The sequence below is a fragment of the Pygocentrus nattereri genome, chromosome 3 (assembly GCF_015220715.1).
Source record: "Pygocentrus nattereri isolate fPygNat1 chromosome 3, fPygNat1.pri, whole genome shotgun sequence".
NCBI lineage: Eukaryota > Metazoa > Chordata > Actinopteri > Characiformes > Serrasalmidae > Pygocentrus > Pygocentrus nattereri.
The window spans coordinates 23,915,733-23,932,413 of record NC_051213.1 but is presented as its reverse complement, the minus strand read 5'-3'; the positions used below and the strand labels follow the sequence as shown (position 1 = coordinate 23,932,413).

At 40.2% G+C, this 16,681-nt stretch overlaps 2 protein-coding genes across 2 annotated transcripts; both read left to right on the top strand.

The window, feature by feature from the left end:
- Positions 1-2,281: 2,281 nt before the first annotated feature.
- On the top strand, positions 2,282-6,449 carry stmn1b (stathmin 1b). Its single transcript, XM_017724072.2, has 5 exons — positions 2,282-2,386; positions 4,491-4,536; positions 4,676-4,848; positions 5,032-5,223; positions 5,402-6,449. Exons 2-5 carry the CDS (start codon positions 4,521-4,523, stop codon positions 5,468-5,470), a joined length of 450 nt encoding a protein of 149 aa, XP_017579561.1. The 5' UTR covers positions 2,282-2,386; positions 4,491-4,520; the 3' UTR covers positions 5,471-6,449.
- Positions 6,450-7,591: 1,142 nt separating this feature from the next.
- On the top strand, positions 7,592-12,401 carry paqr7b (progestin and adipoQ receptor family member VII, b). Its single transcript, XM_017724071.2, has 2 exons — positions 7,592-7,790; positions 8,617-12,401. The coding sequence occupies exon 2, from the start codon at positions 8,650-8,652 to the stop codon at positions 9,712-9,714; it is 1,065 nt and encodes a 354-aa protein (XP_017579560.1). The 5' UTR covers positions 7,592-7,790; positions 8,617-8,649; the 3' UTR covers positions 9,715-12,401.
- Positions 12,402-16,681: the final 4,280 nt, after the last annotated feature.

The window sequence follows — 16,681 nt, the reverse complement described above, 5'->3', positions numbered from 1 at the left end:
CAAAAAATGTGATAACTATCTACTCTCTGTGTTTATTCTAACAATGAATCAGAAAGATTGGAGTAGTGTCACAGTATCCCAAAACTTGGCAGCTCTATTATTGAAATGGCAAAATTCAGCAAATTGTATCAAGTACTGTTATTTTATTGCTCAAAAGAGTCCTTGCCTTCACTACACAAAACAATCTATTTATGCTGAGAAAGCTGACAGGCTAGTGGTCAGCCTTCTCCATTTTTGGCATTTTTTGGCAACTTGTTCTTTTGTGATGTCTGACAGTCTGTGTCATTCAGAACGCAGTTCCAACAACTCAGCAAATACTGAGTCAGGCTAGCAGAGGAGCAAATATGAAGCAGAGAATTATGACTGATAATGTTACACATGACAAAGACAACAGCTTTTTTCCTCTCAGAGCATGATTTTGGCTCAATGCTTATGTCATCGCGCTCAAACACTTGAGCACGTTTTCACAAAAATATCCACATATGAAGCACTTTTCTATCATTATTATTTCAGGATCCCTGTACAGATAGTATGTGATGGGTCAGCACAAAGGCTGTGCTAAAAAATCCAGTGTCTCTGCCAAGAAATGAAATTATCAATATTATAGTTATTGATTGCCATATTATTCTTCCCAATTGTGCCCGGATTTTATTTTTTACATTTCAGTTTCGTAGCATGCTCTCTCTGCAATATTCTAAATGATCAACTTTAATGGTAAAGAAGTTATGTGTGCTTCGTGGTTGTTCTGACAAATGATGTGCTTGGTTCAGAAGTGTGTCATTTTGACTCTCCAGTACACAAGAACATTACTGGTGACAGTGGCACGTTGCTGAATTTAAAATCCAAATGATTGTAAAAGTCACATACACAAAGCACAAACACAAACACTGCAAATCGATCTACCTTTTTAAAACCAAAGATACATTCGTATTTTTTTTTTTTCATTGAATGCAGCAGGATGTACATGTACTGAAGTATAAATTATGAGGCCTATAGGCAGTAACAAAACTAACTGTATTTGACATGCAACAATGAAATGAGAATATTTTTGAACACAGTAAAAGTATGTATGTTTGTGCCCACAGTCGATAGGTATTTAAAACACACTCACACACTTTTAAGTTTAACTTTTTAATCATTAATATCAGTCAAACATTAAACAAAGCAGAAATTAACAGAATTTTTGAGGTTGCTAAAATTCAGTTTTATGTCAAACGAACAAAGGAATGAATGAATAAATGGACTCTTATAGGTACCTGGGTGTGCACCTTAACTGTAAACTGGACTGGTCAGACAACACAGCTGCACTTTACAGGAAAGGACAGAGCAGACTCTACCTGCTCAGGAGACTGAGGTCATTTGGAGTGCAGGGGCCACTCCTGAGGACCTTTCTCGACACAGTGGTGGCATCAGCCATCCTCTATGGAGTGGTCTGCTGGGACGGCAGCATCTCCACTGCAGACAGGAAGAATCTGGACAAACTGATCAGGAGGGCTGGCTCGGTCCTAGGGACTCCTCTAGACCCAGTGCAGGCGGTGGGAGAAAGGAGGATGCTGAACAAGCTAGCATCCATGCTGGAGAACAACTCCCACCCCATGCGTGAGACTCTGGCAGCACTGGGCAGTTCCTTCAGTGACCGGCTCCTTCACCTCAAGTGTGTGAAGGAGCGCTATCGCAGGTCCTTCCTTCCTGCTGCTGTGAGACTGTACAACCAGCACTGCTCCCAGTAGACCACACACACATACAATATACATTTGCATTCAGAATGTGAAAATTCTTCATTGTGCAATATGCTAAGTGCAATACAGATTCCTATGCAACTCTTATTTTATTTTATTATTATCCTTATTTTCCTGTAAATAGTCTAGAGATTTAGCTTTAATTTTTATTATTTATAATGTTGATAATGTTTATACTGGTTCCCATTTCTATTACTGAGAGCCTTACTCCTGTTACTCTGCTGCTGCTGTAATACTGTGAATTTCCCCGCTGTGGGACTAATAAAGGACTATCTTATCTTATCTTATCTTATCTTATCTTATCTTATCTTATCTTATCTTATCTTATCTTATCTTATCTTATCTTATCTTATGAATGAGTGAATGAATGAATGTCTCCAACCTTGAAAAATGTCAATCCAAAGATTTAAAACGTAGCTAACAGCTAATCGTGAGGGCAGAAAGAATACAGGACACAAACATACGCGAAGCTCTAAATGTAACTACATATCCCAAAATTCTTAGAACACATTCGCTGCTTTCACTTATCCAATCAGAGCCGCGTCCAGCGTGACGTAGCCGACTCTGGTCCTTTTTTCCCGCGGTGCTGAGTGAATCCGCGGAGAGGAGACTGAGAGCTTGGAGAGACTCTGTCAACAGCATCCGAGGTGGGTGTGTAAGCAATACAGCTCTATTTTCGGTAAAGTGTGTTGTTACTGAACCTGGTAATGTCTTATTTTTAAACGAATCGTGTTTTCATGCTTAAATGTAAGATATTAACAGAAATATAGCCAGTGTTTAAAGCAGACGGTGAACTCCACAAATAAGGGGAACTTGTTAGCTTGCTGTTAGTAATTAATGTCGGTTAGCTCAGTAATGTAGTGATTTATGTTAGCAGTCTGGTTGTAGTAGTGATTACCTTTTTGTGTTGTAGAGGTTCAGTGGTACTTCTGAGTTCAATTGAGCTCGATATTGATTTACCAGTGTAGAACAAAGGGTTTGTCGTTGGAAATTAGTGAAAAATGTGAAATGTTGCTTGTTCAAAGTGGATCTGTTAACGAAGCCCCTCTTAGCTGGTAGGCTGGCTCTCAGAACGGCTTGGCCGTTGAATCTGTAGTAAAGCGAGTTGTGTCTGCATTACAAGGCGTAGCTACGTTAGATATTAGATATTGTCTCATCTTGACAGTTATTTCATGATTCACCGAGTCGTTCTGGCATTGATAGGTTAAAAAATACGTGGGGTAAAAATGCCAAAAGATGATGTCATGAAATGTCAGACAGCAGAGTCTTTGTCTTTGTTTGCAGGCTTTCTTTCTTCGAGCACCTGCCAGTGATTGTTTCCACTGAAATTGAGAGAGTGAGCTACTTAGATCTGATCTGCTTGAAGCTGAATGCAATTTACACTTTTCACATCAGCATATCTGCGCTGCTTAAGTTAATATTACATAATGCAATTTTACATGCAAAAACGAGCGAGGCTGGGTGTGACAGGTTTGGTGACACCATGTGACAGTCATCGGTTAATCCTAACTTGGCTGTCTCGAGAAGGGGTCGCATTTCAGAATCACTGTTTCGAGTCATTTATTGATCATTTGGTGTAACTGTGGCTCGTATTGTATTGATGTCTGGTAAGAAGTGAAGCCCCCAGCTGAGGGTGGAATTCATCGTCACACGCCCTAATGGGAGTAGCGAATATAGCTGCTTCTACTATTAATGATGCTGTCCGACTGCTGTTAGCACGTGTTTTCTACAGGATTGTGTCTAAATTATCATTTGTGTTAGTCTTGCTGCCGTCACCATCGTCATCCTCAGTGAAGTCTCTGAGATCGGCTGGAGGAGACTGCTCCCGTCTTTGTTCGTCCACCGCACACAATCTTCTTTGTTTTCATCCTCCGGCGGCCGTTTAGCTCACCTTACATCGATTAGTGGGCTGGTTGTGTAATGGCTTGGGTCGTTCTCACTTATTATAGCGTCAATTGTCTCGTTTTCACCTACTAGCACTGATAGCAGGTTAATACCTTGCGGCACTGTTTGATTGTATGTGCTTCAGCCTGTTGTGACAGCGACCCTTTTCATTATTGCTCGTCTCGCCCTGAACCGAGGAGGACACATTTATTTGAGGGAAAATCGACACATTTTACCGTTTTGTTTTTCTGTCTGGACTGCCCCTGTAAAATCAGAGCAGAGGTTTTTTCTGCTCGTCGATTCAGTAGAAAATGAGGCTTGTCTGATGGGGCGACACCACTCCCAGATCTGACTGCCATTGCCCATGCTCACAGGCTACACCACATCATTCACCACTGACCAGGCACAAGACACTGCATAAATGCTTCTGCATTCACATCGTTACATTGTTGTATGTGGTCAAATTGAATGATTCTCCTTCAATATTTGGACCATCATCATTATATGCCCTGTGCCAGTCCAGGCATACCCAAGAGACAGACATCGACGTTTGAACATCAGAGCCAAGAGCTTAGCTGTTTTCAGGTTATGTCACATCATTTGGCATTTCAGAGCATGTAAACTGATGTCTTAAGCAGATGTATTAGGCACAGAGTGTTGTGCAGAAGCTGCTGCAGGGTTAGGTGTGGGATGATCCTGTATTGTTTCTGTTGATAGTACAGGACCTGTAGCAAGGCTGTTAAAGCATGCACGTCTTCAGTCACTGATGTACTGGTTGTGTTGGGCCATCAAATAGAAACTGGGTTCACTTTATGACATATTTTTTCTTTCAGATGTTAATGTCCTTTATTTGCATTTATTTTGTAGGTATTTGAAGCCAACCACATTGAGAGTGAAATGGCGTCCTCTGGAGGTAATCTGGGAAACTGCTCTTTTACACAGCCTGCAGTTCAGTTTTCTAGATATTGTTATGACGGTCAGCTTAAAGAAGCCACCATCGGAATGGATACCACATTTTGTAGTTACTAAATGGAGTGTCTTAACATTTATAGATATGCAGGTTAAGGAGCTGGACAAGCGTGCTTCAGGGCAAGCATTTGAGGTCATTCTGAGCCCCTCGGCACCAGATGCCAAAGGAGAATTCCCTTTGTCCACCCCGAAAAAGAAGGAGGTGTCTTTGGATGAGATCCAGAAGAAGTTGGAGGCAGCAGAGGAGAGACGCAAAGTGAGAACAGACTTGTACTGGCAAAATAATCTACTTTTTTATGTTACTTGTTCAAATGTAGTACACATTTTCATTCTTTCCTGACTCATCCTTTTGTTTAGATGTAGGAGGTCTTGCTCTTCTCATAAAATAAATTATATATGTTTTTTATGTGTATACATTATACTTATCTATTCACATCAGAATCATGAGGCAGAGGTCCTGAAGCACTTGGCTGAGAAGCGAGAGCATGAGAAAGAGGTTCTCCAGAAAGCGATGGAGGAGAACAACAACTTCAGCAAGATGGCAGAGGAGAAGCTCAACCAGAAAATGGAAGCCAACAAAGAAAATCGCACAAAACAGATGGCTGCAATGAATGAGAAGTTCAAGGAGAAGGTAAGTGTCATATGTGAGCTCTCTCAGTTCACTTCATTTATTAAACTTCAGGGTGAAAAACAGACATCAGAATTACATTTAATAAAAAACCTAAACATCCTGCTCCAATTTAACACAAAGCCTTAAATCCTATTATATATTAATGATATTGTGGTTACTCTTTACCTTTTCATTTTAGGACAAGAAAATCGAAGAAGTCCGAAAGAACAAAGAGACGAAAGACGGAGGCGAAAATGAGGAGAACTGAGTTTTCTGTCTTTTTGGTTTTTGGTTCTATTCACTTTAGGGGATAGTATTGGGTTTTTTACGTATCCAAAGATTTATTTTTGTTCCATTATGGCCAGTATTATGTGTTTGGTTTTGTGTTATTGACACTTTTTTATCTGACATTTAGGGGAGAAGCAGGTGCACAATGTTCTTTTCATCTTTCCATGTTCAGATCTACTTTGCATCCCCACCACCTGTAGATTTGTCCAACTGCCGCTTTTGACCTGTAAAATAAGCAGTGTTTTACCCTAAAGGGAAGCATGCCTGTGTTACAAATAGGTCTCTAACTTTGTCTGTTGCATTGTGCAAGTTGACCTGTACCTGTTTATGTCAAAACTCCAATACTTTGAGCTTAATAAAGTTGCACAGTTGTTTGTTATGGTAACAGTTTTGGATCTGCCCCTTTTTTGTAGATGTTCAAATATGAACAAATGATTTTTTGATATATATCTGTCTGCCTGTCTGTGTAACCCTCTGCCCATCTGGTTAACAATAAGCACATTCCAGGAGTTACCTTATTGGTAAAGCTGTAAAAAAACATTTGAGAAAGATCCATGGTAATAATATTCAGCAGACTGACCAGTATGACTTTAATTGGTACCAATCAGTATTGGACTGATAAGGGGACATTTTTGGTAATGTTGGCAATGCAATATCTATATCAAGTCTTGTCAGGCTGGCATTTGCTGACACCTAGTGACATTTGATGGCACAACATGTTTTCATTCTAAAGGAAAACTTTGTTTCAAGTGGTCTATGATGAGACAATTTTGATGAATACATACTGGTGGATTTTGATCAAATTCTACATATGCAATACAAATGCTGCACATCACTATGCTGAGACCATATGACAGAGGGTTACACATTGCATGTTGCCATTCAGGACAACACTGGACGTACAGTAAGTGTCATTTATGTATTTCCATGTACCACACTGAATAAAAGTATATATGTTATTTATTTCTAATATGTATGTTATTTAACTTAATTCAACATAATTAATATTTCTCACTTGCAGTTGTGATTCCAAAAGTGCTGAATTATTAAATCAGCCTAGACAGTCACCTTGTAATACTTGGCAGTCCAGATATTCCATTTCGTAAAGTAATGGAATAATTCATTTCATTTTATGTACTCAATTCTGATTCATGGACAGCGATTCCTGTTTGGCATGGGAATTAAATATGATTTTGTCTGTGTAATTCAGTAGTTGCGAGTGTGTTTCTTCTGGTGATATTTTCTGTTCTTCATTAATGATAAGCAGATGCTTAGTTATGGGACTATCAAGCTCTGAAATATCCTTGTCCAAGCTGCTTGCTTATTATTTACATAATTACATTACACTTACATTATAAGTAGTTAGTATCGCTGTTAGGATAACCAAAAGTCCCAATCTACAGTATATAAACTTAATATAGCATGAAAGAGAAGGAAGGTCCTATGTGATAATTTGTTTCTTTAGCAAATCACTACATCTTCTACTGCTGAAAGTAGAAGACTTTGGACCTGCTGTCTAAAGTCATGATGAAGGAGGTCTATTCACACAGAAGCCTCACAAAGCCACATTGTGAGCGTCACCCGCCTGCGTGGACAACGAGAGGAGATGAGATAAGCATTTACACAGTAGACCTAGCCCTCTGGTGCCAGAAAAGCTTTAGACAAACACAAAATCTTGAATCACAAAAGCACATATTTGGCTTTTAGCCTCGAGGTAATGCTATTACATGATAATAACGAGTTTGTACCTAAAGGCATGTGGTCGTATTGACATGTTTAGGGCACTATTTGTGCATATGCTTAATATATGTGAAAGAGTTGTGTCATAAACGGTTATAAAACCTAAAAAAGGTGATCCTTCTCAGTCATAGAGGTTTATTTTTCCAGCAGCACTGAGATTTGTCATCCCAGCCTTGACCAGGGTTTCTGTCAACGCCTTCTGCACTGTGAATCATCCTTTTCAGCAGGCGACGTTGAGCGGAAGAGGGTGGGCTGGTTTCACTCTGCTCATACATCCTACTGGCTGCAGCAGAATTTAAGCCTCTGCCATTGGCCAATGAGCAGCGAGGCACGATAAGACGGCGTTCTGATTGGCTAAGCCGCCTGTCTGTCAAACAGTCCGTTCAATTCGGCCATCTGGTTCTGCAGGGAGCTGACAGGAGCCTCACCCGTAGCGAAAAATTTAGCTGCAAATATTTCATATCCGTCATGGTACTTATGACTTATGCCTTCATATATGCGCATAAAGAAGTCACCTCTACATGCTTTGCCCCGTCTGAGCGGACTGTCTGCTGAAAAAGGTAAGCCAGGTCCAACACTTCTCTCACGAGCCTTAGACAACTGTAATGAGAAAATATCATCCATGTGATTTAGCCATCTTTACTGAGGGCTTTAACTGTGTTAAATGCAGACCGTGAGAGGACATTGGCAGTGTAGCTGTGGTCTGTGTGGACCCGCAGCGCTGAGGTGACTGTGAGAATAATAAAGAACGATGTTAGTTCATTTTAGTTATCACCGGGGGCATTAACGGTCTGCGGCTATGGGAAAATACTTTTTATTCCTTCTGTTTCTTGCCTTTTCCCCCTCACTGCTTATCCGTTAAGGCACCCAGCACATTTCCCCGTGATTTAACCCATTCGGTTCCTGCTCGGGATCTGAGGAGAAAGGAGCATTGTCTGCCTGTCGGATGCCATCACTAAATTATTCACATGGCTTTGCTGACTGACACTGTCTGCAGGGCTCGTTGTGGTGTAGGGGATTACATTGAAAACAAAGATAGATAGTTGTAAATGGCTTTGGTCCACTGGTAACAAAAAAAAAAACAAAAAAAAACTGAAGCACCGTAAGAAGCGCACGCGGATTCACGGTGACTGCATGGTGACGTTACGTAACCTGTTTCCATTCATTGTTTGGCGTTGAGAGATTATCTCTCAGGAAAGAGAAGTCGTGCTGTAGCTCACATTCCTGCTTATTTACGCTTTGTTGTACATGGCTGATTCGTAATTGTATTGGTTTCCACTTTGTACTTGCTTTTGTCACTCAGTCTTCCTCCATTGCCAGTAACTGTCTTAAACACTGTGGAAGAAAGACCGCTCACACTTTGTCATTCTTTTTTTAACACTATAGATCCCAGAGTGCTTTGCTCTGTTCCCTCTCACCATGGCGACAGTAGTGATGGAGCAGATTGGGCGCCTGTTCATCAACGTCCAGCAGCTTCGTCAGATCCCCCAGCTGCTGGAGTCCGCCTTCCCCAAGCTGCCCTGCACCGTGACCGTCAACGACGTGCCCTGGGTGTTTAAGGAGTCTCACATTCTCACGGGCTACCGGCCACCTGACCAGAGCTGGCGCTACTACTTCTTGACACTCTTCCAGAGGCACAATGAGACGGTCAATGTGTGGACGCACCTGCTGGCCTCTCTTATCATCCTGGTGAAGTTCCAGGAAGTGTCTGAAACCGTGGACTTCTTGCGAGACCCTCACGCTCAGCCACTTTTTATTGTGCTTTTAGCCGCATTCACTTACCTGGCCTGCAGCTCGCTGGCCCATCTGCTTTCTGCCAAATCTGAGCTCTCTCACTACTCTTTCTACTTCCTGGACTACGTGGGTGTGGCTGTGTATCAGTATGGCAGTGCCCTGGCTCACTTCTACTATGTGGTCGAGGAGGCATGGCACGCTCGCGTTCAAGGGTTCTTCCTGCCCGCTGCTGCATTCCTGGCCTGGCTGTCCTGTACTGGATGCTGCTATGGCAAGTATGCGAGTCCACGCCTGCCCAAGTTTGCCCACAAGTTGTTCCAGGTGGTGCCCTCAGGTCTGGCTTACTGCTTAGATATCAGCCCAGTGCTGCACCGCATCTATAGCTGCTACAGCTCCCAGCAGAGCTGCACTGACCAGGCTGTAACCTACCATTGCTACCAGATCCTCTTCTTCTTGGTGAGCGCCTACTTCTTCGCTTACCCACACCCGGAGTGCTGGTTCCCTGGCCGGTGCGACTTCATTGGTCAGGGCCACCAAATATTTCATGTTTTCCTTGTGCTCTGCACACTGGTGCAGATAGAGGCAGTACGCCTCGACTACAACGAGCGGAGGCCCCTGTATGAACGTCTCCATGGCGACCTGGCTCACGATGCTGTGGCACTCTTCATCTTCACAGCGTGCTGCAGCGCCCTAACTGCATTCTATGTGTGCAAGCGAGTGAAAGCCTACCTCGAGGAAAAGCAGGAGTAAACGTATTGGGAAAGGCATAAGAACAAGACAACATAACCCTGCTGGCCTAAAGCAGTGTTCTCACTGGTGTAGTAAGGACACTTAACATTATGGACCTGCTGTTGATAAATCACATTTAGTGGTTAAAGTGTGATTTGGCGGGGGGGAGGGGCGGGGGGGGGGGGGGGGTTCAATTTTGTTTTTGTAACATGGCCTGCCAAAATTGTATTGTCAATCAGCTATGTACTGTTTACTTACTGCATTTATACTTAAAAACTCTGCCTCAGATGAAGACAGAAGAAGGAAATAAGAGGCATTGCACTGATATCTATTCATGCTCTGCTCTAAAGTGGTCTAATATTTCAGTGCCAACAAGAAGTCTTTCATACTCTTCATTTGCATGAATTTGTGATCTATTTTTGTGGGTGAAAAGGCATTATGGGCAGGACTATAAATAGATGTGGACTGGCTAAAATTATGATCCAGTCTTAGAAATCTATATCGGAAAACAATTTAGTGAAACCAAACGTAGCATGCCATCTGTGTGCTCTTCTAAATGTTTATGAGCACTTTCAGAAAGAATCTGTGTGTGACTGTGTTTGTGAGATTTGTTCAAGTTGGACTCAAACTTGAGGCTCACCTCAATGGTGCACTAAAGGGCATTTAGAGCATGGATGCTAGAGGAAATACTAAAAGGCATATTTTTTCATCCATCAGGACCAAGAGCTCCCACAGCATTGCTTGCATAGTTTTAAAAGAAAGCATGACAAGAGTCATCCAGCTTTGGTTACATCATGCATAGGCAGAAAACCACAAAGAAAGCATCAAGTTGACTGATGACATACCCTTCACTGAGTGTTCTCTGTTGTCATCTCTAAATCTTCCCTAATTTTATGCGAACTGCAATCTTTGAGTGTTTTTGTGTGCCTCCAACACTGATGCTTGATGTTGCCCTAACCTAAATCTGCGTGCCTGCTTTTTTTCAGAAGGCACATATGCCAAAATGTTTAAGCTTATGATGAAAGTGGCTGGTAGACTTTTACATCACAGGCCAATAAAACCCTTTTATGTAATCAAGGAAATTGCTTGAATAGTCCACACAACTTATGCTTTTTTGAGAATACCTCAAAGTGTTAATTAAAAGACAGAGTTTAGATTCCATCCGCTGTTGACTGAGTTTATTCAGCACAGTAATGAATTTAATATGAGCCAAAGAGGCTTTAGTGAATTGAATTACGTGCCCTTGCTAACTATGAAGCCAGCTTTCATCATCAAGATGCTCCTTTTGTACCCAAAGGGCTACAGTGTTGGCTTTTGCCTTTATAAACTTCATGATGTCAATGCCTTTGTGCATATTCCACTGGTTGATGTTTTTAGTGGTTCACAAAAAAGATTGAGTATTAATATATTAGAATGTGTGTTCTAATGTGCCTGAATACACGCATGCGTCCAAGTGAGGCAATGTTCATGTAGGTGTGGTGAATGTGTGCAATTTCTGAATGTGTTCCAGTTATTGTCAGTTGTATGTCAGATTGTTGCTTGTTTGAATTCTGTTTTACCTTTCGTCTTGTCCGATATCCACCTCTCCCACAATCGCATATGCTTTTATTCCATGTTATTCTGCACAGCCATCAAATTGAAGATGGGACATGTTTTTAGGTTCCATGTTCTGATGGATGAACCTGCAAGTAGAGAGAGTGTCAATCTGTTGTGTGTTATGTTGTGTAATGGCACTGACAGAGTGTGATGTGTATGATGTCACTGATAGATGGACTCATGGACAGAAGTCTTGGGGTAAAGTCTCTGATGACGTGACTGATAATTGAACTGTTGATGATGAGTTCTATGACAGGAACATGTCATAAAATGATGTCAAAAACAGCCTTTTCCATAGTAAGATGCAGAAAGATGTGAGTTATTAAGAACTGACCAAGTATATTACGTACTGAGTCTAATATTTTAGTATTTAGCAGCTACCACAATATAGTAAAATAAAAGAGCAGAAATTGCTCATTGAGTGTGTAGCATGACTGCAGCTATTCAAGAACATTTAATGCAGCTAATTTAACTTGTTTGAGAGTGAAGAAGCGGGTGATAGAATCTTACATTGAGAGCAATGGTACTTACACTGAGGAAAGCCAAGAGCTGGCATAACAGTGAGGAAACAACAAAGATGAGGTCACCCCCAGGCACGACCAGGCTTGGACATATAATCCATCAGCTCTCAGCCTACAGTTTCAATGGAAAAACCCACTAAACCTCACTAAACCTCATCATTGATCCTACTAAACTGTGAACCAAGTTTATACTTTTAACACTGAAAAAAATCTTTTTCTGCTCACCTCTAGACCAGCAATGGATTCTAAAAAGACTTGCAGAGGATGCTTATGTTTTGAAAATTGTCATTATGGTTAGGGTCGGGGTTTGTTTTTGAGTCAGGAGTGAACATGACTTGTGGGAAAAGTTTGACAGAAAAGTCTAATTAGTGTCTCCCCTGTGCAGGCACTGCCGGGACACTCCTGCATCTCAGTGTTGACAATACTGAAAACTCAGCTCTTACTTTGACCTGAACTAGCACTCTGTACATGTCCTGTTGCAGGGTCAGATGAGCAAGAATATCTGACATCTACTTACAACATTAAACCATATGTAAAAAAATGACTGATGTTGATGTATTGTGGAATTTAAATAAACAAGTGTTATTACCACCCATGTTGTTCTGTCATTCAGACAATAGAAGTTGCATTGTTTTGTTGACTAATGACAGTTTGTTTATCCACTGGTGAGATTTAAAAAATTCCTGAAATCTCTTAGCTAATTAGGCAGGTACCAGTGCTTTTTAGTTTGAATTTGCGTCTACAGGACAGGTCCCACAGTTAAACTTAAATACACACACGCATCCTCTAAGCCACTTCTCCTTCTGAATGAAAATGGGTCGTCTTTTGAACAAAACTTTCTGTATTTGCTGATGTAGGCAATAATGCTCTAAGTCTGTGCTAGCTAGCGTGTGAGCATATGTATGCAATAGCCAAATTATAATATTCTATTTCTTGTATTCTAATTTATTCTAATGAGCCTAAAAAGTACTGCTGGAGTTTTTAAACACTGTGTCCACTCACTGTCCACTCTATTAGACACTCCTACCTTGTCAGTCCACCTTGTAGATGTAAAGCCAGAGGCGACAGCTCATCTGCTGCTGCACAGTTTGTGTTGGTCATTCTCTAGTCCTTCATCAGTGGTCACAGGATGCTGTTGGCTGGATATTATTGGACTATTCTCAGTCCAGCAGTGATACTGAGGTGTTTAAAAAACTCCAGCAGCAATGCTGTGTCTGATCCACTCCGACCAGCGCAACACACACTAACACACCACCGCCACATCAGTGTTACTGCAGTGCTGAGAATGATCCACCACCCAAATATTACCTGCTCTGTGAGGGTCCTGACCACTGAAGAACAGGGTAAAAGGGGGCTCACAAAGTATGGAGAGAACCCGATGGACTACAGTCTGTAATTGCAGAACTACAAAATGCACCTATATAGTAAGTGGAGCTGAGAAAATGGACAATGAGCGTAGAAACAAGGAGGTGGTCATAATGTTACGCCCGATCTCTGATATGAAATGTGAAGAAGTTTTGTCGCTCACTATTCATGTCCCAGTGCAGACTAATGGTTCTTTGTGTTTTAGCTAAAATAAGGCCACTGCACTTCAGCTGTTTAAATTTCTTATTACTTGTTAATAATATGCTGCATAAAAATCAGAATAATAACATTTACAACAATGATAGGTTGATAAAAGGTTATAATGTTAAAGGTAAACATTACATCAACATGACCTGTAGTGTTTGACTTAAAGACTTAGCTAATGTGTTTATTTGTGTCTTACTGAAAGACAAGGCTTTTCTCTACATCACTTTATTATCAAAAACTGCAATTAACAGCTTTGATGGGTCCACAACTGTAGAAAACTGAGAAAGAGGAACATAATTATATATTATTAGAACTCATTTCAACAGAAGAATTGCTCTGCAGTGTAGTGCATAGCAGACAAACAAAACATATAATATGCTAAATATTAGAGTTGTGTACTGGACTGAGGTCAAATTCTGTTTATTAGTAAATATTTAGTCATTTAAACATGTATAGATTTAAACAGGATTAGAATTATGGAAAGAAACAAGAACATAACAAAATCACTCCATGTTTTTTCAGTTCCTTAATATTATTTTTTAAATCTCTAGCCTTAAATGACCAGTATAGTTGATGTGAGCCTGGCCAATGACAGCACTGAAAACCACACTTTTCAGGATTTATTATACAAAATAGACAATTATGCATTTTAAGGAACCATATAGTGGTTTATCTAATTCCTTAGAAAGTATGAGCATCACAGTGTTCATCAGGTGTATTTTATGCAATTGGAAGCTGTCTACAAAATGTTTTATAAAGACAACCCGGTACCACTTTAGAATAAGACTACCCTTATAAAGCATTTATAAATGGTTTATAATTTTTGTTAATTAGGCCATAAACACCTTATAAAACACCAGTAAGCAGATATAACACACAAATTAAAAGGGCAACAGTGATCTGATATTTGCCTAATAGTGAACCCACATGCATTTATATATACACGCCTAACAATGATGATTCTTCAAGGGTCCTTTAGTAAAGAAAATGTTTCTATATGGAACCATGAAACTCAAAGTACCGTTTGCATGTCTGAAGGGTTCTTTGCATTGTGAAAAGGATAGCACCAAAAAGGGTTCTTCTATTATTACGATGTCAGGCTTGTTACAATCGAAGAACCTTTTTTGGTAACAAGCCTGACATTGTAACAATAGAGGAACCCTTTTTGGTGCTATATAGAATGCTTTTCAAAAAGGTTCTCTTCACCATCAATCTGAAGAGCCATTACACAATGCAAAGAACCCTTTAATCATGCAAAGAGTTCTGAGAGTGTTCATGGTTCTTTTCTTTACTAACGAACCATCATTTTAAGTGTGTAGCTAAACCACAGTTCTTGCTGGTTGCTTATTTTACCATCTTCTTTATTTACATTTATGGCATTTGGCAGATGCTCTTATCAAGAGCGACTTACAGTTTGATCATTTTACACAGGTAGGCGAAGGTGGTGTTCGGAGTCTTGCCCAAGGACTCTTAGTGGTTTAGTGTAGGGGGTTTACCCAGGTGGGGATTGAACCCCAGTCTACAGCGTAGAAGGCAGAGGTGAAACCCACTACACTAACCAACCACTTTATCAATCACCCTTAAAACTGTCAGTTTTGTCAGATGTAACAGCTCAAGTTTCCCCCTTTAATAATGTGCTATAACTGTTTACTAATTATTTTAAGGTGTTTATGACCTAAATAATAACCATTATTAAATTAATTTTAAACGTTTTATAAACAACTTACAAGGGTAGTCTTATTTTAAAGTGGTACCAACATGGATTTGAGATTTACAGCCTTGGCTGGAAGATTCACATAGAAAATCAGAATAACAATGAAACTGACACAATCCTGTTTGTTGGAACTGGTTCATAGTGTAGCGTTGGATTCGATCAATTAGAGACTATTACACTGTAACCCCACATATTGTTTTAACCCAAATAAAAAGCCTACTTTTTGGTTGATTGTGTGCACTCACATGGCATTTTTCAGTTGAATTAACTTATTGCAGTTTAGTTTAGTCTGTTGCCATGGCATCTTTAAAAGTGCCACATTCAAAAAAGAAACTGCTCTACTGTTGGTTTTAATCATTTCTTTCTCATTAAAGTTACTCAACAAATGTGTATGATTGTGAGTGAAACTAAGTGAGCTGTGTTGTTTAAACAGTGACACATGTGATTGTTTAACACAATCTTTCCCTTTAGCTCCTGGCTCCATCTATTTGCATATTGGGTGTTTCTTGCCCCTTTGATTTACTCACCATTGTGACAAAAACCTGTTTTCATTCTTCCCAGCCACACTTTTCTTTTTATGTCTTTTAATGCTTAGCTGTCCAGCTTTGTGTTGTTGGCAAGAAGGGCAAGTTAGCTTTCTTCTAGCTCCTGTCTTTGGTGCTGGCAGTATACTACATGAACCTCTAAGGGTTAACTCATCAGTGTGTAACAAAATGGTCAATATTAGATCACCAAATAGTAAATTAACTACCTATTAAAATTCATAAACCAATTGAGATTTTAAATTTAGGTAACTAAAAAAGTTAAATTAAAATAATAAGAATTATTCAGTAGTGCAAACGTGTTCAAGTTCATCTAACACAAAAAATAAAGCAGTGTTTAGCACCTTAAGTATATTAAACTTAAATCTGCTTGTTTGTTCCCCTGTACTTAGCTTCACTTTTTTAAACAACAGGTTACAGGTTTTTTTAAATTTAAGCTAATTTGTTTGGGCTCACAGTGTAGTAGAGCTAATGTATCTCAATAACATTGTGAAGTTATAATGGTTTACATAATTCTGAAGAGATTTAACATGTAACATCAATATTGTGATAAATCAGATGAACTCTAGAGAGCAAATGAGTGTAAACTATTGGGTACACTGCATTGCGTCGGTGTTGTTTTAGTTGCACTGTAAATTTCAATACACTAGGACAGAGATGGCCACAAGGTGGCAGTCTTGTCAAAGCCTGAACACATTCTCCAGCACACCCAAGTCCATGTATTTTTCTGCCTGATGAAAAATGTAACAGCACCGTTGCCATTACTGCTTGCTAAACCCAGTCAGGTTACATAAACCCCTCATAGTCCCATGAATCTGACTATAAATTTCATCATGCATTTTAATATGAATCTAACTTACATATGTATAATACTCTTCCTCTAGACTGCCTTGTCATTCTCCCAGCTCTTCAGAGGAACCAGACTTGTCACATGTTTCTCCCTCTCAAAAACGGCAGGGCAATTCAGTTCAGGTTGAGCTCACATAAGAACCCCTTGCACTTCACTGACTATCGCAGCCTTCCATTTCATGGCCATTCAGGCC